At 39.4% G+C, this 22,422-nt stretch overlaps 2 protein-coding genes across 2 annotated transcripts in view; one reads left to right on the top strand and one right to left on the bottom strand.

The window, feature by feature from the left end:
* The window catches only part of rab3b (RAB3B, member RAS oncogene family), a 346,193-nt gene that overhangs the window by 49,421 nt on the left and 274,350 nt on the right, over positions 1-22,422 (bottom strand). The window lies entirely within an intron of this gene.
* kcnh1b (potassium voltage-gated channel, subfamily H (eag-related), member 1b) overlaps positions 1-22,422 on the top strand; it is a 50,555-nt gene that overhangs the window by 24,536 nt on the left and 3,597 nt on the right. The window contains exons 9-11 of the mRNA XM_083559083.1: positions 4,166-4,365; positions 4,755-5,007; positions 11,388-11,584. Coding sequence (XP_083415209.1) covers positions 4,166-4,365; positions 4,755-5,007; positions 11,388-11,584 — 650 coding nt within the window. The remainder of the gene's footprint in view (positions 1-4,165; positions 4,366-4,754; positions 5,008-11,387; positions 11,585-22,422) is intronic.

The following is a 22,422-nucleotide window of genomic DNA, read 5'->3' as shown; positions in this document are numbered from 1 at the left end:
CCAACCCGAGGGTCTATGAAGCATATTCCAGGGTCCAGAATTTTAAAACGGGACAATCCACCATTTTTGGATATATTTTTTCAAATAGAATTTACACTGTACGTATCAAAGAAAGGATATATATGTATATAAAGACAAACGAATAAAACTAATGCAAAATAGGTGGACACAATCAGACCAATGGCAGGACAGGGGGTGAAGACAGGGCCAAATCTCAAATGAAACACTAATACTAATACACTTGTTACCTTGAGAACTGTGATGTGAAGGAGGAAACAGTTGCTTTGACAGTTCAAGAGTCCTGAGTAGAACTAAAAATGAAATAAAAGTTGTGGCCCATTGGTTAAAAAGTTTAAATCCCAGCAGCACCAAGCTGCCACTTTCCGGCCCTTGTGCCTCACCATGTCTATTGTGTAAATGAGATAATTGTAAGTCACACTGGATAAGGGCATTTGGTTTGAAAGAGCAGGGTATGGAGACAGATGATGGCTAACAGGAGCAGCCGAAAGAAGAAGACGACTCTGGATAAGAGCATCTGCTAATTGCACTATACTTCTGAGTAGTAATTCAGTGGTTAAAGCAATGGATTATGAATCTGAACGTCAGAAGTTCAAATTCCAAGCAACACCAAGCTGCTACAAGTTGAGCCCTTATCTGCCTATTTGTAAATACACTGATCAGGCATATTATATCATTATGAGTGGTGAAGTGAAGAACAGTGATGATCTCTTCATCATGGCACCTGTTAGTGGGTGGATTTATTTATTAGGCAGCAAGTGAACATTTTGTACTCAAAAACAATGTATTAGAAGCAGGAAAAATGGATTTGAACGTCTAGACATTTGAACCTAGACATCTGGGTCAGAGCGTCTCCAAAACTGCAGCTCTTGTGGGATGTTCCTGGTCTGCAGTGGTCAGTATTTATTAAAAGTGCTCCAAGGAAGGAACAGTGGTGAACCTGCGACAGGGTCGTTGGCAAACAAGGCTCATCGATGCACGTGAGGAGTGAAGGCTGGTCCGTGTGGTCCGATCCAACAGACGAGTAGCTCAAATTAGTTAATGCTGTTGATGCTCGACAGGTCAGGACTTTTTTGGCAGCAAAAGGGGAACCAACACAATATTAGGCAGGTGGTCATAATGTTATATCGGGTCGGTCGTGGTGTATTTTCAGTAGAAATATTGTATGGTAGATAAAAATAGAATCTCCTGTACTGTGCTTTGTTAGTTCATTGACTGTTGCTATACTTTTTATTATCATACGGCACTTTGGTTTACTTTCACTCATTTCAAATTGTGCTTTGAAAACACATTGACATTATTTAACCGAACACTACAGTATATATTTTATTTTTATAGGTTTCAGCTTTGAAACGTTCACATCCACCATTAAACGATCAGTGTAGTACCGAGAAGCTTTTAGCACTAATATACATTTACAGCATTTGGCAGACGTTCTTATCCAGAGTGACATGTGCAGTTCAGAATCCTGTTACATTTCCACATACATTTATTTTGTTTTGCTACTTGTCCTCGTTTTGCTAAATTAGCATTTAGCAAGCTAACTTGTATTAGTGAACAACATTTGGAATTTTGTCTTATATTTTTAAAAGTTTGCCTACATCTTAAATTATATGACATCAGATAAGAATATGACTGAAAATCTGAACTCTAGCTTCTAAAATCTCATTCATGTCTATGTTCAACCCCTATGAGTTAGCTTTATTACAGATAACTAGCTGAATTAGCACTTGAAGAACAGTTTTATTTGTTATAGCTAATCTGGAAAGGTCTGGCTACTTAAATGTTTCTTAAATACATAAATACATTTCAGTATATAGTGAATAAAATAAACTGAAACACTGCTTTTCTATGACAAATTTGCTCCACCTTCAAACCAGAGCTGGCAGTAAGACGTGATGATTGTCACCCAAATGAGGATGAGGTTCCCCTTTTAAATCTGGTTCCTCTCAAGGTTTCTTCCTCATAACATCTAAGGGAGTTTTTCCTTGCCACAGTCGCCGTGGCTGCTCATCAGGGATAAATACACACCGTTCACCTTGACTGTTGATTTTTGTAAAGCTGCTTTAAAACAATGTCTGTTGTGAAAAGCGCTATAGAAATAAAAAAAAAAAAAATTATTCCTAAGTTTCCTAAGTATGCTCATGCACATTCCTGCATCCTGTTTTTTAATATGTGTAAAGATGTAGATGTTTTGTAGTTTTAGGAGATCCCTACATATTCACACATATATTCAGCTCTTATATTCGCTGGTGTTGGCCTGCTGGGAAATAAATTGTTATCATTTAAAGCTTTGACGCAATCAGACTATAAGTCTTGAATCAGTAGGAGGAAAAAATAAGTAACAATAGCTCATGATACAGAATTTCGTATCCTAAGAATTGGCCTGATTGTTCCCTGGAGAGGAAAAAAATGTCTCAAGCACAAGAACTGAAGAAGAAATGCAGTGTTCATGTTCAAATTCAGAATGAGGAGATGTTTGTAGGCCATATTCCTTGGAGATTTATCATATTAAAATGTTATATATATATGTACGTCAATTTCTTTCCTTTAGAAAAAAAAGATGTGTGCTGAGAAATTGAACTTGCCATGTTTATAACAAATCAGAGATCAGTGATCTGACAGTAGTTGTAATATCATGGAATGGTAAAATTTACTCTGACTGTTTGGATGTACTTCATCTATTATAGTTGATGCTTTTGCATCACGCTGGGATAAAAACGGCAGTGGAACTGTCATCACCAATGCAGTCAGGTGCTCACTTACTAGATCGTCAGTGCTGCTGTTTGGCCGCGATAAACGTCTCCAGTTTTAAGCCCTGACAGACAGTCTACCTGGTGTGTATTTAATGTCCGCATGAAGTTGCCATTAATCCCACACTGTGACTTACATGCAAACACACCTTTGTTGCAAATCTCCTTCGGCAAGGTTGTGCGCTGTTCTCTCGGTCGGCAAGGAATACACCATGCCGAGGGCAGCTAAACAATTTGGCACCATACCAAAGTGTCTACTGCATTAAAGCAGAGTGCAGAGTAGTCATCATGCTTCACTTGACTTGAAATGGGATCCAGCAGGCTCATCTGTCACTGGTATTGCCAGAGCCAGAATTGATTTGTATCAGCTTGGTGTAGGAGAGGGGCATCTGGAGAGGACAGAGGGTGACATGCCTATGAAAAAGTGCTGACCTATGGGGACTAATTGTCAGAGAAGGAATTGATCTGCAGGGCCACTGCTGAACATGCAGTATTTTAGTGTAGCTCAATTTTATTGACTGGTAATAGATTTGTAATAGAATTTACATAGACTTTGCATTTGTGGGGGCCCTGAGTATAGAGAGGTGGAGCTTAGTGATAATTGGTGAGAATGAACCAACTGTGTATGTATGTGGTTCTTCCTCAAGCTGTTATCATTAAACTTGGAAGTGCCTAATTATATAGGATGTCTTTAGATGTGGGGAATTAAATTTTTTCCTTTATTTGAACTATGAGAAACAAACCTGTTCCAGCATGACAATGCACCTGTGCATAAAGCCAGCTTTATTATGATATGCTTTACATTATGTGTTAGCGGCTGGACGTAGCGGATGTTGGTAAGACATGTGACCGTGGCATCTTAACATGCATCAAGAGAGGGTCATAAACAGATGTGGAGTAGAGAATCCGGTAATTTTCCAAAATAAAACATCATTCAGAATCAGATAATCAATAAAATGGAAATAATTTAAGTTATGTATTCCTTCTGTGCGGCCCCGTACCAATTGACCCATGGACCGGTGCCCGGGGGTTGGGGACCACTGGTTTAAAATACGATAGAATGGTTCTGCCAAATCTCAGACCTCAATTTGAGTTCTCAAAGTAGCATGAGCAAAAATATCACAATTCAGATTTGCATAGTTAAAAATCTTACATAAAAACAGACTTGCTTGGCGGTTCTATCAACTTTTGGTGAACACGTCTGTTTTTTTGCTAGAAATAAAAAAAATTATGCATCCTGACATACCCTTAAATGTTGTACATGTTGTATGACCAAGCCAAACTACCATATCACACTTTGTAAAAAAGTTCACACGGGCTAGAAAACGTATGCAAAGCCTTTGTAGATCAATTCAAATTCATATTTACAGATCAATGTTTGTGTTTTTTCCCAGCCCTACTGTACGCCACCATCTTTGGAAACGTGACAACTATCTTCCAGCAGATGTACGCTAACACTAACCGCTACCATGAGATGCTGAACAGCGTGAGAGATTTCCTTAAGCTTTACCAGGTCCCCAAAGGGCTCAGTGAGAGAGTCATGGACTACATTGTCTCCACTTGGTCCATGTCCAGGGGAATCGACACCGACAAGGTACCTGGCGCCAAGTGCTGTCAAGAGACTATAATTTGTGTGCAAGGAGCTTGTTTTCATCACTCACTCTGACTATCACACTAGCTCATTTGTTATCTCGCTGCAATAACATCCGTACCAAAGTGACAAATGTGCTTCACATGTTCAAGATCACACTTAAAATGTTTGGTTAAACTTTATTAAAAATCACAGTGTGCAAGAACTCTGGTGTGTGTCCAGATGTCCTTTTAGAAAGGCTTCCATTTTACCAAAAGGATTACAAGCCCTGTCGTATTCATTATTCTTAGTTGCTTAATTGCAAAAGCAAGGAATCAGAAAAAGAAAAAAGAAACATCCATCAGAGACATTTTGGATTTGAAGGATTGCTCCTTTTCTCTGTTTTCCTTCAGGTGTTGCAGATCTGCCCAAAGGATATGCGAGCAGATATTTGTGTCCATCTCAACAGGAAGGTGTTCAAAGAGCATCCTGCGTTCCGCTTGGCTAGTGATGGGTGTTTGAGGGCTCTTGCTATGGAGTTTCAGACCATCCACTGTGCTCCAGGGGACCTCATTTACCACGCAGGCGAAAGCGTGGACAGTCTCTGCTTTGTAGTCTCGGGATCCCTGGAAGTCATTCAAGATGATGAGGTGGTTGCCATATTGGGTAAGTTCATCCAAAATACCACACATACAACATTATGATCCATTTTCCCTCTGGAAATGACCATCTGGATATAAATAAGTGCAAATTAGTGTGACCAAAACGCAAGTATTTGGAGGCTGTAGCTTAGTAGTTAAGGCATTGGTCTTTTAATCAGAAGGTCAACAAGTTAAAATCCCAGCACCACCAAACTGCCACTGCTGGACCTTTGAGAAAGGCTCTTAATCCTCAACTTCTCAGTTATAAGTGGATACAAACGCCTGCCAAATGCCATAAAGGTAAATGTATTCATGCTTGTCTTTACATATAGTTCATTTTACATGAACTATATTTAGTGCTGTTGAACTGAACCTCAAATGGAAATAGTTACAGAGGAGCCACAAAATCAGAAGGAAGAAAAGCAGAAATAAGGCAACAAAGAAAGAGAACTGTGTTGCCAAACAACAAAGTAATCAACAAATGGATGGCAGGTTGCATGAACAGTTCTGAATTCACCTAAAAGTACATCTCAACAATGATAGAACTGTTATGAGGATGGGTTCCCCTTTCAAGTCTGGTTCCTCTCAAGGTTTCTTTCTTGCACCATCTCAGGAAGTTTTTCCTTGCCGCAGTCATCACTGGCTCATTCATTAGGGACAAACATAAAATGATAAGGAACACACTTATAGACACTAATCTTATAATTTCTTTTATACAACTTTATAACATCATTATCTCTATAAAGATACTTTGAGATGATGATTAAATTTATGGTACAGTATCGGAGCATTAAGAGAAGCTTCACACGTACTTATATGTTAATATTGGATTGCTCATGGGGGTGAGGAGTTTTTAAGATATGTAAGAAAACCCTTTTTTTTGTAACCGGGGGAATTTTTTTTTCAGTCCTGACATTCTGCCCTTTTCCATTCATTTATCTTTGCTAGTTCCTCTATAGAATTAAATGGCTCTGACTCAGAGGAACAGCAGGATTGAAAAAAATCGAGCAGGAAACATCTATTGAATATGTATTTTACAAGTGTAATGGTAAATAATGAGGAGAAACCAAAATGGCATCGCTTGAGGTTGAAAAAAATCCATTATATCGATTTGGGGGTGATTGATTGTCTAAAAAGTATTTAACCATTGCTTATAAATGTAGCGCAAAAATATTCATCAATTTATTAATTCTTTAAAAAAAAAACCTTTGAGATGCATAAATTGTGCACCTTTTTTTCTTTTTAGTGACTTGAAGGACAAATTGAACAAATTCTTTTTTTTTTTTGCTAATATAGATTTATTTTTTGCTTTAATGGACCAGTTATGCTTTTGCATGGTATTGTAGTATTACAATGCATAAAGTCACACAATTTTTTAATCCCACACTCGAAGGAATTGCTCTCCCGGGTATTTTTTGTTCTCCATTTAAAATTTAAATACAATCTTTTCACTATGGCATAATCAATTCTGAAAGAGTGCACTTGGAGATGAGGATTGTAAGTCATTGTCCAATCCCAATAGAGCTACTTAAGAATCAGACCTGCAGCAAATAAGAGCTCAAAGAGGCTCATTTTTAGATGGTAATGAGATTGGAGTTATACATGGTGGAAAACAAAAATCTTCAAGACATCTTTCCATACCAGAGAAGATGCCTAAACTAGAGCTTGTGGGCTCTCTCTCTCTCTCTCTCTCTCTCTCTCTCTCTCTCTCTCTATATATATATATATATATATATATATATATATATATATATATATATATATATATATATATATATATATATATATAGACAAACACTGGCGATCAAAATTAGAGAACAATTTATAAACAATTGAACAATTCTAAAATAGTTATCTTCACTGCTCAACAGTTGAAAGAGTTTTTGTCGTGTCTATACCATGCTACCAGAACACCTTTTCCACAAAATAACTAAGGCATTTCCAAAAAAAACATTATTTTGCAGAAAACACACTGATCAAAATTAGAGAACAACAATGACTGTAGCATGGAAAAAGATTACAACAAAATTTTCTGAAGGTTACAACAGTCAGCAATTAGTAGGAAGTGTACAGGCCTCTGCTCTGAATGACTTCAGCACATCTGCGGCCACAGGACAGCACCAGTCTCTCACACTGCTCTGGTGTGATTTTAGTCCACTCTTCTTCCAGTCTCCTCCACAGTTCGGTGACTGTAGTGGGTTTCTTGGCCATAACTTTGTCGCCAAGGATTTTCCAGAGGTTCTCTATTGAGTTGAGATCAGGACTCAGGAACGCAGGGAAGAAACCATATGTTGTTGAAGAAGGTTCTGATAAACATTTGCATTCACTCTGCCATGTAGCTGTATAAGAGGCCCAACTCCTGCTGCAGAAAACATGCCCCAAACCATCACACTTCCTCCTCCACTTTTCACTGACTTCTTTACACACTTTGGGTTCAGTCTTTCTCCAGTTTGTCACCGAACATAATGTTTCCCATCGGACCCAAATAAATTAAACTTGCTTTTATCACTGAAGTGAACTTTGGACCAGTTCTCCTCTGTCCACACAACATGCTCCTCAGCAAAGCTTAGTCTAGCCTATTGATTCTTTCTGCTAATGAGAGGTTTGGTCACTGCAGAGTGGCTTTCAGTCCAAATGCTCTTAAACGTCGAGACACTGTATGACGAGACAGATCCTTACCCTATTTAGCGCTGAACTGGTGAGCACTTCCAGCTGCAGTGAGAAAACGATTGCCCATTGAGATCCTCTGCAGTATCCTGTCCTCTCTTGTATTTGTCTTCCGTGGACGACCAGCCTTCTTAGCGGACTTGAATGAGTTTGTGATGTTGTAAAGACTCAATATTTCTGAAATCACAGATTTGGAACGACCAACTTGTTACTGATAGGGTCATCCCTTTGGCCTTTATCTGGACAACCTGTGAGAGTGAAAGGGAAAGTTTATAGGACTGTGGTGAGACTTGAGATGTTGTAGGGTTTAGAGACAGTGGCATTAAGTAAAAGACAGGAGGTGGAGCTGGAGGTAGCAGAGCTGAAGATGTTGAGATGTTCGTTGGGAGTGACGACGATGGACAGGATTAGAAATTAGTTTATTAGAGGGACAGTGCATGTAGGACGTTTTGGAGACAAGGTGAGGGAGGTGTGATTGAGATGGTTTGGACATGTGCAGAGGAGGGACATGGGGTATATCAGTAGGGGAATGCTGAGGATGGAGACACCAGGAAGGAGGAAAAGAGGAAGATGCAATCATTAAGCAAAGTCATGCTTTCTATTTATTTTTCAATATTTAATAATAAATAAGAGAAATAATGGCAACTTTATTTTTATCATAATGGTTCGTATAATTTAAAATAAAATTTTGCCCTTCAGAGGAAAAATCACCTCTGCACTAGACATTGCATCCTCCATCCATCAGTAAGCTTTATAGAGCTTCCATGCTAAGCTGAGTGCTCTGAGACTTCTTAATGCGAGCATGCACATCTAAACTATCCTATAAGTCTCTTATGCTTAGTTCTCCTTTACAATCATACTCGTGTTCATTCTGCATTTGCACACAGCACCCTACATTGCCGTTGTTACCGTTTTTTGGTTTGTTATACCTCATTTTGCACATTCTGCACTTCCCTTTTGCACATCTAAACATATTTGCACTCTTTTTTTAAATACAACTTTATCATTATCTAATATATTTTATGATATCTTCTCTTATTTCTTTCTGTGTTATCCTAATTTATATTCATAGTCCCTTTTATCCAACGCACAAATTTCTGAGCAGCTGATCAGTTTTGCATTTCACTGCAAGTTGTAGTCTGCATGCAACCATGTTTGAGACAAATGAAAAATCATGAGCTTGATCTTGAGCTTTAATATACCCATAAATAGTGCAATAAAATACACCAATTAAATTTTGTTTTTGGATTTATTGACTATGGTCATTAACAGTGTAGCCCAAAATAAAACACTGGAACAGTAAATTAGGTTTTTAGCCTAAAAGCTGCGTGAAACGTAAAAAAAAAAAAGCAACATCCTGAAACAGTTTTTGCTTTAGCAATGAAAAACAAAATTCGTCAACTACTTTAAAATGCAACCGGAGCTGTGAAACTGCCATATAGAGTAACATACAGTTTTTCCATTGTACATTATTATATAGTATTTATCCTTTGTTCCTTTAGCTCTGATCCTGGAATATGTTTTTTTTTATGCATTTTTAAAGCAAGCTCCAGTGCAGAAAATGCCATGCATTTAGATCACTTTACACTTGAGCGAGTAGCCTCAGGGCTTCCAGGCCACAGTCACTCTCACATAGTTCCACATAGTAAATTATTATTAGATCCATTTGCCTTTTAATTAACTTCATTTCTGAGGATCAACTCCTGCAGCATTGAGCCCGAACTCGGTTACAGTGTATTAGCTTCTGGTGTGGGATTTAATGGTGTAGGTGTAGGATGTGTCAAGACTGTAGACGGAAAGATCAACCTTCCAACCTTTTTTTATTTTATTTAATTTTTTAACCATGCATCATTTTTACAATGTGATTTTTGTCATTGCTGTTTGAAATCTAAATTAAGATTATGGTGGGGATGATGAATGTGGTGAAGATGATGATGATGTTGTATGTTGCTTACTGGCAAAAAAACCCACATGTTAATTCGTCACATCGCATGAGCTTGGATGCTTTTAAGCACTCATAGTAATGAATATGTTTTTCCCTAGAATAAAACAAATACTCTTTAGCACAATGGATGCAACCAATGGATGCCTTTTGTTACTGGGGGGTGTGTTGGTGGTGGTGGTGGTGGTGGTGGGGGGGGGGCTGCTTCAGATTCTCATTGTCACATGTGCTTCATGGTCTTTTGATGAATTCAATTGCAGTCGTACGCCAGCAGTCCTGCTGCCAGCTGCGTGCACACAGGAGGCACAGCCGCATTTTCATATGCATAGGCCCTGAATCTTAATATTGTGGGTTTGTGGTGGTGTAACTAATTACCATTTGGACTGTTTTTAGCGTGATGAGCTCACCATAGTGAGAGCAGAGATGGTTAGGGGATATATTAGGGGATTATATTAGGGGTGTAACGCTACACGTATACATAGATAGTAAAAATCTGAGTTCCCTCAGGAACCTATTAAATGGTGGACCGCAAGTTTGTTTAGTCTCCGCCTCGCACTTTGAGCGCATTTTTTTTTTTTTATTATTAAACTTGAAAACATACAAAACAATGCCAGGGGTATTAATAAAAAAAAAAAATAATAAACTAGAGTTAGTGCACTGTCACTGTGGACCCTTACGGGAAAATTTTACTCTTCCCTTTAAATTGCATTTAAATCTAGTATAAAATAACATTACACAGGGCTGTTGATTTTTAGTGTGTGCTTGTGGAGATTTGTGAAGCTTCATTCAACCATGATGGTGTTAATACAGTCAGATACCGATGTACGTGAGGTGAAAAGGCCTGGGTTGCAGTCAGCATTCACATCCCAATGGAGTTCAAGAGGGTTGAGGTCAGAGATCTATAGAAGAAGATCTTCCACTCAAACCCATGTAAAGCATATCTTCATGAAGCCAGCTCTATGACTGGACATAGTCCATCTGTGGAGTAGCCCTCCTTGTACTTCAGGATATTTACAACACCGGGGTTCTCAAGAGGGCCTACTACATTATAAAGGACAATACACATCCGCAACACAATTTATTCACACTTGTGCTGTCTAAAAGACGAAACAGAAGTGTGAAGCCACAGAAAGAAAGACTTGCAAATAGTTTTTATCCACACGCCATTAAATTTTTTAATAGCTGCACCTTAAAATCCTTGAATACCCGAATCCTCCTTTATCTCCTATGTTTATTTTTTATTTTTTTGTTGTATGTCTTGTATTTCTTATTTATGGTCAGGGACCCAAGTCAAGTTTATTTCTATAGCGCTTTTCACAACAGACATTGTCTCAAAGCAGCTTTATAGAAATCAACAGTTAAGGTGAATGTTTTATGTGTTTATCCCTGATGAGCAGCAATGAAGACTGTGGCAAGGAAAAACTCCCTTAGATGTTATGAGGAAGAAACCTTAAGAGGAACCAGACTCAAAAGGGGAACCCATCCTCATTTGGGTGATGGGACCCAGGCAAAGTAAGGATTTCATTGTACAGTTTTAACTGGTGTTTCTCTCATTTACAAGTCCAAGTGAAAGGAAAATGTAAGCCTTCCGTATCCAAAGACGTTCTATACATTTGTGTGTCTCCATCTATATATCTGGAAAAGTCAGGTGTCCCAATATAGTGTATATCAGAAAGCTATAATAATAGAAGGCAAATTTATTTTCAAACATGATAAATGCTGACTTTTATTGCACATTTAGTGCACATATTCTTCGTGGACCTGCAGGTATTTCACTTCTCACTGTCTTTCCTCAGGAAAAGGCGACGTGTTCGGAGACGTGTTCTGGAAGGAAGTGAACTTGGCGCAGGCCTGCGCCAACGTACGCGCGCTAACCTACTGTGATCTTCATATCATCAAACGTGATGCCTTACAGAAAGTCCTGGAGTTCTACACGGCCTTCTCCAATCACTTCTCACGCAACCTGGTGCTCACCTACAATCTGAGGAAGAGGGTGAGTGAGAACTGTATTGAGAATTGCTTGTGTGAAATGAGGCTTAGCATTAGAAGCAGAAATCAAAACCACTGGTTTCATTTCTTTTTTGTTTCACAATCCTTTACAGGGTCTTCGTGCTCCCTATTAGTTTGATCAAATGAAACATTCCCTAGTGGGTGGTACACTTACCGTGGCGCAGCTTTCTATCGTTGTATAAATCATGTAACCGGGACATTGTTCACTACGGAGTTGGATGTTGAATTTAATCAGCTAATCAGCTGCATGATCTTGCAGAGCACTGAATCAATCACAAACTCTTGGTGGTTTTTTTTTTTTTTGTAATATTGATGTACTGTAAATATTCTCTAGTCAATACAATCCAGCTCAGCTTATTGGCTTTTGTGCTAGATCAGCTTCTCCCAGCACAGGCATGTTCATCTTTTTGGCTACGACTCAGTTAAAATGCATGCTTTCGCTAGCTTTGTCCACCTCGGAGATTCAGGATCCATACATTATGTGAAGGGAAAGATGCTGGAAGATCTTTTACAGTCTGCAGTGATAACTATAAAGGTGATGCAACACTCTGGGCTTTTGCTGACAACTCCACTGAAGAACATGAAAGATTCAACTAATATAATATAATATAATAAGGAAAATGAGCAGAAAATTAAAGCCATACAATGAGTAATATTTTCACCTTAAACCCGGACCATGTTGATGAAACAGATTCATATTTATTGAAGCTCTTGCAGAAAATAACACCACTTCTAGTCTCTTCTAGTAATTTCCATCAAAGTTCCTATATATTCATAGATTTGTCTATATGCACTACTGCCTCAATGTCCTGATGAAGGCAACCAGCTTTCTGTTAAAAATATTCCAAGACAGAATTCACACTTCACCAATCATCACACAAACAACGTTGAAAAATAAGCGACCCACCACCATGATTTATAATGTGCGTGGGCGTTTTTTTCATTCGTTTTTTATGGAATGTTTTTATTGCCCCTCGTGGAGTTTAATGCCATTTTAACTGCTGTTGTGTACTTTTTATTCATCCACTGATATACTGGTTACCAACCAACTTCATCGTTTGTGCTAAAAAGATCCCTGTGGTGATGGATAATGTATCTTAAATGAGTGTTTTTCATAAGACAACACAGAACATGTTTAAATGTAGTATAGAATATTTTTCAAATCAAACCTAAAACATTTGAAAGTCATATTTCTTATTTTAGTCTCAATTCTCTTCAATGTTCTTCTTTCGGCTGCTCCCATTAGGGGGCGCCACAGCGGATCATCCGTCTCCATACCAGCCATCCTCTACATCTGACTCTTTCAAACCAACTACCTGCATGTCTTCAATCACCACATCCATAAACTTCCTCCTTGGTCTTCCTCTTTTCCTCCGTCTGGTGGCTCCATCCTCAGCATTCTCCTACTGATATAACCCATGTCCCTCCTCTGCACATGCCCAAACCATCTCAATCTCACTTCCCTCTCCTTGTCCCCAAAACGTCCTACATGTGCTATAATAAACTCATTTCTAATCCTGTCCATCCTCGTCACTCCTAATGAAAACCTCAACATCTTCAACTTTGCTGCCTCCAGCTCCACCTCCTGTCTTTTATTTAATTGCACTGTTTTTAAACCCCCACTTCACCCTGCCTGCACTCTTTTCTTCACTTCTCTAACACACTTTCCATTACTTTTCACTGTTGACCCGAGGTACCTGAACTCCTCCACCTTCTCTTCACCTCTTCTTCCTGCAACCGCACCCCTCCACTGCCCTCCCTCTCATTCACACACATTTACTCTGTCTTACTCCTACTGACTTTCATTCCCCTTCTCTCAAGTGCGTACATCCAGCTCTCCAGGCTCTTCTCAACCTGCTCCCTAAGCTCACCACAAACCACAATATTATCTGCAAACATCATAGTCCAGGGATACTCCTGTCTGATCTCATTCGTCAATCTGTCCATCACCACTGCAAACAGGAAAGGGCTCAGAGCCGATCCTAGATGCAGTCTAACCTCCACCTTGAACCAGTCTGTCGTTCCTACTGCACACTTAACTGCTGTCACATTGTCCTCATACATGAACTGCCCCACCCTCACATACTTCTTTGACACACCTGACTTCCTCATACAATACCACAACTCCTCTCGCCACCCTGTCGTACGCTTTCTCTAAATCCACAAACACACAATGCAACTTCTTCTGACCTTTTCTATACCTTCTGACCTTCTCTATACCTCACTTCTGCAGTAGTTTCCCAATCATCCAGCACCTCTTCACCACCACCGAGCTCCTGTCTGACCTCTTCCCTGAACCTCACACTACAGTCTTCCTTCTTTAGTTTCTACCATCTTATTCTTCTTACAGTCCTCTCTCTCCTCCTCTTCTTCTTCACCTCCAAAACCATCATACAGACCACCATTTGATACTTTTTAGCTACACTGTCCCCTGCCAACACCTTACAGTCTCCAATCTCCTTCAGGTTGCATCTCCTACATAGTCCACCTGTGTGCACCTTCTTCCACTCTTATACGTCCCCCTATCATCCCCCTTCTTCTTAAAATAAGTGTTCACCACTGCCATTAACATCCTTCGAGCAAAATCTACTTCCATCTGCCCTTCCACATTCCTCTCCTTAAGGCCATACCTACACATAACCTCCTAATCACCTCTGTTCCCTTTACCTACATGCCCATTAAAGTAGCCCCAATCACCAATCGTTCATTCCTAGGTTTACTCTCTACCACTTCATCTAACTCACTGGAAAATCTTTTCCTTCTCCTTCATCTTACAACCTTCATCCGCACAACTTGTGGAGCATAAGCATTGATGACATTTATCATTCTCTCTTCAACTTCACGTTCATCACCGTTCATCAGAAACTCTCTTCACCTCCACTACACTCTTACTGTAGTCTTCCTCAGAATCACCCCTACACCATTTTTCTCTCCTTATCCACACCATGAAAAAAAGTTTATTCCCACCTCCAATGTTCCTGGCCTTACTCCCGTTCCACTTGGTCTCCTGAACACACAGCATATCTACCGTTCTCCTCTCCATCATATCATCTCCCTCTCTCCCTTTACCAGTCATAGTACCAACATTTAAAGTGCCAACCCGAACCTCCACTCTCCTACACATCTCCTTTTCCTGCCGTCTCTGTAGACGTCTTCCTCCTCTCCTTCTCCTCCTTTGGCCAACAGTAGCACAATTTCCACCGGTACCCTGTTGGCTAACGATACCTGTGGCGGCCGTTGGTAACCCGGGCCTCGACCGATCCGGTATGAAATTCTGGTTTGTGATCCACATACTTGATTTGGCACATGTTTTACGCTGGATGCCCTTCCTAACGCAACCCTCCCCATTTATCCGGGCTTGGGACCGGCACTAAGAGTGACCTGACTTGTGCAACCCTAATGGCTGGGTTCGCAATTCTCCTGAATGGTGCCAATAAAACTGAACTGTTATGTGGACGAATTAAAATTGCACAGTATCTAAAATAATAAATCAGAAGTTTAATTATAAATTTTTTTACATGAAAGAACATCCCCAAACTGTTCCCACAAAGTAAGAGGCACTTAATTGTTTACAACGTCTTTGGATGTGGTAGCATTTCATTTTCCCTTCAGTTAAACTAGGAGACCCAAACTTTCAAGTCATGTGTGCACAGAACCAGCTTCATGAAGATATGCTTTACATGGGATAAACTGGAGGATCTTGAGCCCTATCAAATACTTTTGGATGAATGTGAACGCCTCCTCACCTTACCTACATATGTACCTGACTTTACACAAACGGCCACAAATCTCCACAAGCACACTCTATAATCTAGTGGAACATCTTCCTAGAAGAGTAAAGGTTATTACAATAGCAAACGGAATAAATGCGATAAAAAAATGTGCCAAAAAGCACAATGATCAGTTATGCTAAGGTGTCCACAAACGTTATTCCATATAATGAATCTCAAGGGCATTTTCATCCAGTTTGTAATTGCTTTAACAGCTGGTCATCAGTCAAATCTTGACAGGCTGTTTTACCTGCAGCGAGATGAATAATCACTGTGCCGATCCATACATTTTGTTAAGGTGCCTTGGATTTGTAAATTTTAAATGAAAAGATCATCACACATTTTCCTTTCAGTAGGAAACCAATGTTGTGCTGCCATCAACGTAACAGTCTTATTGGTTTAGATAACAAAATCCTCCGTAAGCCTCTCAGCTGAGATGCAATGACATTATCCTCTGGGCTTTTTAAAGAAGATAATCATATTATGTTAGGTATACTTACCTCAAAATCGTAATTGGGACATGTAAAGAGATATTAAGAGAGACATCGCCAACAGCATTTTAAAAGTATAAAATACACTATTAACCGATTGGGGCACCTGAATTTTCAAATGCTGCCCGAAATGGTAACTCCATAAAGCTGATTTGTCAGCCTCAAATCATTAAGACTACAGCAGGGGGGCAGATGTTTCTCGTATAAAGCCCCACAGTTAGGAAACAGCCTTCCAATTAGTGTTCGGGACTTAGACACAGTCTTAGTGTTTAAGTCGAGGCTAAAAACATACTTATTTAGTCAAGTCTTTTTATTGTTAGGTTTTTCGTAGGTAAAGGAGCAGATCTGGAAGGATCATTGATATAAGATTGTTTTGATGAACTGGGATATTTGTATGCTGTCATCCCCCCACACGATTTTGCTCAGGTTCGTTGGCGGGCCGTCTCTTATCCCAAACATCCCTCATGTCTGTGTTACCTTCTGGCTCTCCCTTTTAGTTATGCTGCCATAGTGAGTATTGCCAGAATTTTCAACTGCAGTGTCCTTAACTTTTATACAACAATAAGGATACTTAATAATCTATAACCTTCTCTCCCAGTCAACCACTCTTCTCTCTCTTTCTCTCGGTCGAGTTAAACATGCTCTTGAGGTACCAGTGACCACTGTTCCTGCCCCTCTCCTCGGGTTTGCCCGCTTAATCCCAGCCTGCCTGGATGGTGTTCTATTTGATTGGAGGCGACTCTGTGCAGCTGGGGATTGTTTCTCATCAACGGCCTGGGGTTACATGAATTTACAGAGTAAGAACAGGAGCTTCGAGGATTTGGATTTTGCGTTCAGTGACACCCAGATGAGGATGGGTTTCCCTCATGAGTCTGGTTCCTCTCTAAGGTTTTTTCCTTATGCCATCTTGGGGAGTTTTTCTTTGCCACAGTTGCCACCGGCTCACTCATCAGGGACAAATGTTTACATAAAGAAAACATCTTTAAGACTTGCTTTAAGACAATGTTCATTGTAATTGAATTGAAATTGAACTGAAATATAGAAACACGGAAAAGCTACTTAAGTACGGTAACTTTTAGTTTGTTACCGTCCACCACTGGACTGTATCAAAGAAAACGTTATCATGAGGAAGAAACCTTGAGAAGACCCTCACTCAAAAGAGAACCGATCCTTATCACATGTCCATTCATTACAGTTCCAACATTGTTGAGGTGTACTGTTCAGTGATGGATGCTTAAATGCAAAACTGTTTATGCAAACTGTGGTTTTGAGCCCATTGTAGCAGACTCTTAATAATAATTACAGTCCAAATCCATCCGTAAAAGTTCTTGAGTTGCTCAGTAACTTCATGAATCTTTAGGCTGTTCATGTGGAACCATCCCCAGCTGTACAGAGTGTCTCTAATTGTAGAGAAGGGATGAAACATTCAGAACTGAAGAGAAGAAAGAGACAGGAACATGAGCCGACTGCTGCTCTCTTTTTCGTTTCTTTCCTCCGCCTTGCTTTCTCCTCACTTTAGGATACCCCTATCCTTTTTCAGTTCCATCCTTCCCTACTCTGCCCACCCGCTCGCTTCTTTATTATCGATCCGTAGTGAAGACTGCAGAGTGCGTGTCAGCGTGTGTAAGTGCTCTAATGTGTTCAGACAGCACAGTGTGACGTGTGTGACCCTCACTACCCTGTACAATGGCTAAATAATATATGGCTCTGTCTCGCTGTGTCTACAACACCTGCTCTTCTCCACTACATGAGAGAGACTAGTCTGAGTAACTGTTCAGAGCTTAAAGATGTGGCCTAAATACCCCAAGAAGAGAAAAACTGATGAAGGTAGACCAACTGACAAAAATTGGGCTGACTGACAGATCATTGATTTGTGTGTTTCCTGTGATTGTTATAGTCTTTACTGTGTGTTCTGTTTAATCCGTGTAGAATTAAACATTATATAACCAACGAACTTATGGATTTTTATCTCATATGATTTTTTTTTCCCACACACTTTGGCTGAATTTGTGTCAAAATATCTTGTGCTTTTTACTGTTGATAATAGTTTCCCCTTAACATTTTGTTCGGGGTTGGTTATAAGTAAATATATTGGTTATATGATAGCCATTGAGTCTACTGAGTTATCAGTATTCTATGTCATTAAAATGAATAGAGACATGCGTTACAAAGTGATTATAAATGAGAAAGGAATGATTTATATCAAGTAATGAATTAATTTATTGCCCACTGTTTCAGCTATATAAGTTATAAGGAATGTTTGGTCCCCTGGTGGTCTAGTGGTTAGGATGCGGCGCTCTCACCGCTGCGGCCCGGGTTCGATCCCCGGTCAGGGAACCAACCCCAGCCACTCTTAGTGCCAGTCCCAAGCCCGGATAAATGGGGAGGGTTGCGTTAGGAAGGGCATCCAGTGTAAAAACGTGCCAAATCAAACATGCGGATCATCTGCTGTGGCGACCCCTAATGGGAGAAGCCGAAAGAAAGTTTTTAAAGTTATAAGGAATGTTTACAGGGAATTCTTACTTAAAGCACAAGAAATCGTTTATGGATATGTGTGATGTCAATGCCCATTGTCCTCCTAATTGCTGTAATAATAGAACATGTAATCCGTTGGTATTTGTACATACACTATAGTGATATACCATATGATGCAACATTGTCCACCATTGTTGCTACCCTACGAATAAATGGATGTGGTAGCATTAAATTTTCTCTTCATTTGGACTAGGAGGCTCAAACCTGTTCCAGCATGACAATACCCCTGTGCACAAAGCCAGCCCCATAAACATATGCTTTACGTTGGTTGGAGTGGAAGATCCCTAGCTATAGAGGTCTGAACCCTATTGAGCATTTTTGGATACATTTCTCATGCCGACTGCACCCCTGGCCTCCTCACTTCACCTACATCAGTACCTGACTTTAATAACACCTTTGCAGCTGAATAAATCTCCACAAATCTCCATAAGCACACTCCAAAATCTAGTTGAACACCATCCTGGAAGAGTGGAAGTTATTAAAACAGTAAATGGGGGCAAAATGTCGAATGGGATGTTCAAAAAAAGCACATACAGGTACCAATCTTATACTATATATATATATATATACGTTTCTATAGTGTATGTATTTGATCTTAACTAAAAAACAACCCCAATTACAGAGAATTTGCAAAAAACTTAAACTGTAATTAAAATCTGTAATTAAAATCGAAATTGAAACTGAATAATTGTACCATTGCACCAGGAAAAAAAGGTAGGACAGGGCCACGTTTGCCGCTGTGTAGCATCCCCTTTTCTGTTAATAAGTTTGTATACATCTGGGAACTGAGGAGAGTAGGTGCTGGAGTTTCGTGAGAGGAATGTTGTCCCATTCGTGTCTGATACAGGATTCTTTCTGCTCAACAGTCCTAGGTCTTCTTTGTCATATTTTTTGTTTTATGATGGGCAAAATGTTTTCAAATGTTGAAGAGTCTTGAGTGCAGGGAGGCCAATTCAGCACCCAGGCTCTTCTAGTATGAAACCAGGCTATTGTAATAGATGCTTAAAATGGTGTAGCATTGTCTTGCTGAAATGTGCAAGGCCTTCCTTGAAAAAGACATTGTTTTTTGATGAAAGCATGTTAATTAAAACCTCTCTCAATATCTTTCAGCATTGATGGAGCCTTTATAGGCATCCCAATACCATCAGGGATGCAGCCTTTTAGGCGCTGATGATGGTCCCTCTCCTCTTTAGTCCAAAGGATGTAGCAATTATGCTTTACAAAAGAATTTCAAAGTTTCAAACAGTTTTCAGCCCAGAGAAGGGGGGGCAATTCTTGATCATGTTCACACAGGCATTCTTCTTTGCATGATAGATCTTCACCTGGCATTTGTGGATGACATGTCAAACTGTTTGCACAGACACTGATTTTTGGAGGTGTTCCTCGGTCTGTGCAGTGCACCAGCATCCAGTATTGGTTTTATTCCTTGTCCTTTGAAGATTTCTTCAGCTTCTCTAAACCTTTTGATGATGTATATACTATAGATGATGAGATATTTAAAAAGTCTATGCAATTTGATGGTGAGGAACATTATTCTGAAATTGTTTTACAATTTGTAGACCCATTTTTTTCGTAGATTGGTGAACCTATTCCGGCTATTTTCTTTTTTAGTAACATCTTTTCAGACTTTTGTTGCCTGTTCCAACTTTTTTGAGACCTGTTGCAACCATCAAATTCAAAAAGGCCTTTTTTTTTTTTTTTTTTAATAGTAAAGTTTTGTTCATTTCAAAATTTGAGATGTTTTCTATGCCCTAAGTGAATCAATTATAGGGTTATTATTATTAGGGTAAATGATTGTGTTCTGTTCTTATTGACGTTTTACACAGTGTCCGAACTTTTTTAGACTTGTACTTGCATAGTCATTGCAAATCTGGATGCGTTTTATGGTAACATTTAAACAATGTCTTTCCGCATTATTTTCTATCATTCTCGACATTTTGTGTTTAGATACTCGCTTTGACATAATTTGTGTCACACTTTAATGACCTTTGAAGCACTATAGTAAAGGAATAAAATCTTTTAGGGGAGTGCGAAAGACAATCATTATCTTAAAAGCTGAAAAGCAATTTCGATTTCTATTATTGTGATAAACTGTTGTCTACAAAACTACCAGCTCTAATCCCTTACTCCATGATTTCTTGTCAGTGAGAAAAACACAACACTGGCTATTCTGAACAGAAACAGCCTAATAGAAAAAAACTGACATGTTTGGAGTGTCTGAGCTTTTAAAGTAATAACGGCAGGATATATCGATTCAAAGGAGCTCTGTTTAATAAAACAAACACTAAGCATAAAAACAGACTAAAAAGATAAGATTATAAAGTCTGGACTACAGTATGCTCTCATAGTGTTAGGAACATTTAATTGCTGATTGCACTGAGCTGTAACCTCTAGCTATTTCAGCGGCATAAAAATGCCAGCCTATTGCGAGAACTAACGTTCTACTTGATCATCTTTAGCCCTGACGCTGGTGAAATGTGAGAGTCCCGGTAAAGAACCTAATATCACTTAAGCTAATGGCAACTTAGGAAAAAAAAGCTGCTGCGTCCCATTTTAATTCAGCTTTACCCTCAGAGTCCTGATGTACAATGGAGCACAAATATTTGCCCGCCCCTAGGACAAAATGAAGATGACAGTTTTAGTATGCTGATTCCATGGCCTAGAAAATCCAATCGTTTTATTTGTTTTTTCACACCCAGGACATGTATAAGTAGATTTATTGGTGGTGCACCTGAGTGCCATGATTGACCTCTGGGCCAAGCAAAGCCTGCCTGAGTCATTCCCTGGGCAGGAGCTAATGAATACACAAACCTCATTAACACAAGAGCCCTGCCTCTGCATTCAAACACAGAACACGCCGTCGTAAGGAGGGTGAACAGATGGGGCTGAGAGAGGAAGCTTGACGCAAATGTGTCGTTTTCAGTTTTAATCAAGCGATTCGCTGTGGATGCCGAACCGACGTTTATCGTCTGCTTGCTGAAACCAAACCTGGAAGCTAAACCCTATGTACTGTAACCAATTTATCACATTCACCTTGGTGTTAATGATGACAAATTTTGAACCTCCCATTTTCCACACTGTTTAAAAGACTGTAACTGATATACAGTCATGACCGAATACATCCTTTGTGTTCCTCTAGTTGTTATTTAGGTATGCTTGGCCTTACTTTATAAGTAGGATACGAGACAGCTAAATTAAGACTTCCTTACACACACTGAAGTTTTGGGTTCCTCCTCCTGGCCAGTCAGAATGAAACCTACTAGCAATAGCAATGTAATTCAAATCCCACTTTCTAAGTAACAAAGCTTTAAAGTACGGTCTGTCTAAGGGCAAAAATCTGGACAAATTATGGAAGACACATTAATTATGTAAATTATTAAATAAAATTCTATGTTTCTTAGCAATTTTGGAATGCCTGGTGTTTTATAGTTTGAGAAACAGATGCATTTTCCTTTTGTTTCTATGCAACAAACCCGGTAAAATAAAAAAAATAAAAAGCACAAGTAAATGGAATGGGAATTGACAGTGAATAAATGGAGGAAAGTTATGTGGAGTACCGAATGTAACATTTTTGGCTCTAACAGACAAACATGTGTAAGATGATGAACAGGAGAAAAGATGAGATCAGACTGTCTCACCCCCACAATCACACATGGAGGTGGAAGTTTAATGGTTTGGGGTTGTTTTGAAACAGGGAAATTTGGGGATTTATTCTAGAAAGTGAAAGGAGCCCTAAACCAACATTGCATCACCGTACGACGAGACGATGAGCCGAAACGTACGTCAGAGTTCTGTAAGCGTTATTTAGAGAGCAAACATATGTCTGGAATGATATCTATCATGGAACGATCTGCCAGTCACCTCACCTAAATCTTGTTGAACTGCTCTGGGATGAAGTGAATCACAGTAAAGAAATCTCCAACTACTGAAGAACATCTTCGGCAAGTTTTACAAGAGGCACGGCAAATTATTTAGCTGAATGTTTGGAGAAACAAACTGTCCGGATGCTGAGAGTGTGTAAAGCT

The sequence above is a fragment of the Silurus aristotelis genome (genome assembly GCF_946808225.1).
Source record: "Silurus aristotelis genome assembly, chromosome: 13".
Classification (NCBI taxonomy): Eukaryota; Metazoa; Chordata; class Actinopteri; order Siluriformes; family Siluridae; genus Silurus; species Silurus aristotelis.
This window is presented reverse-complemented; position numbering and strand designations above follow the sequence as displayed.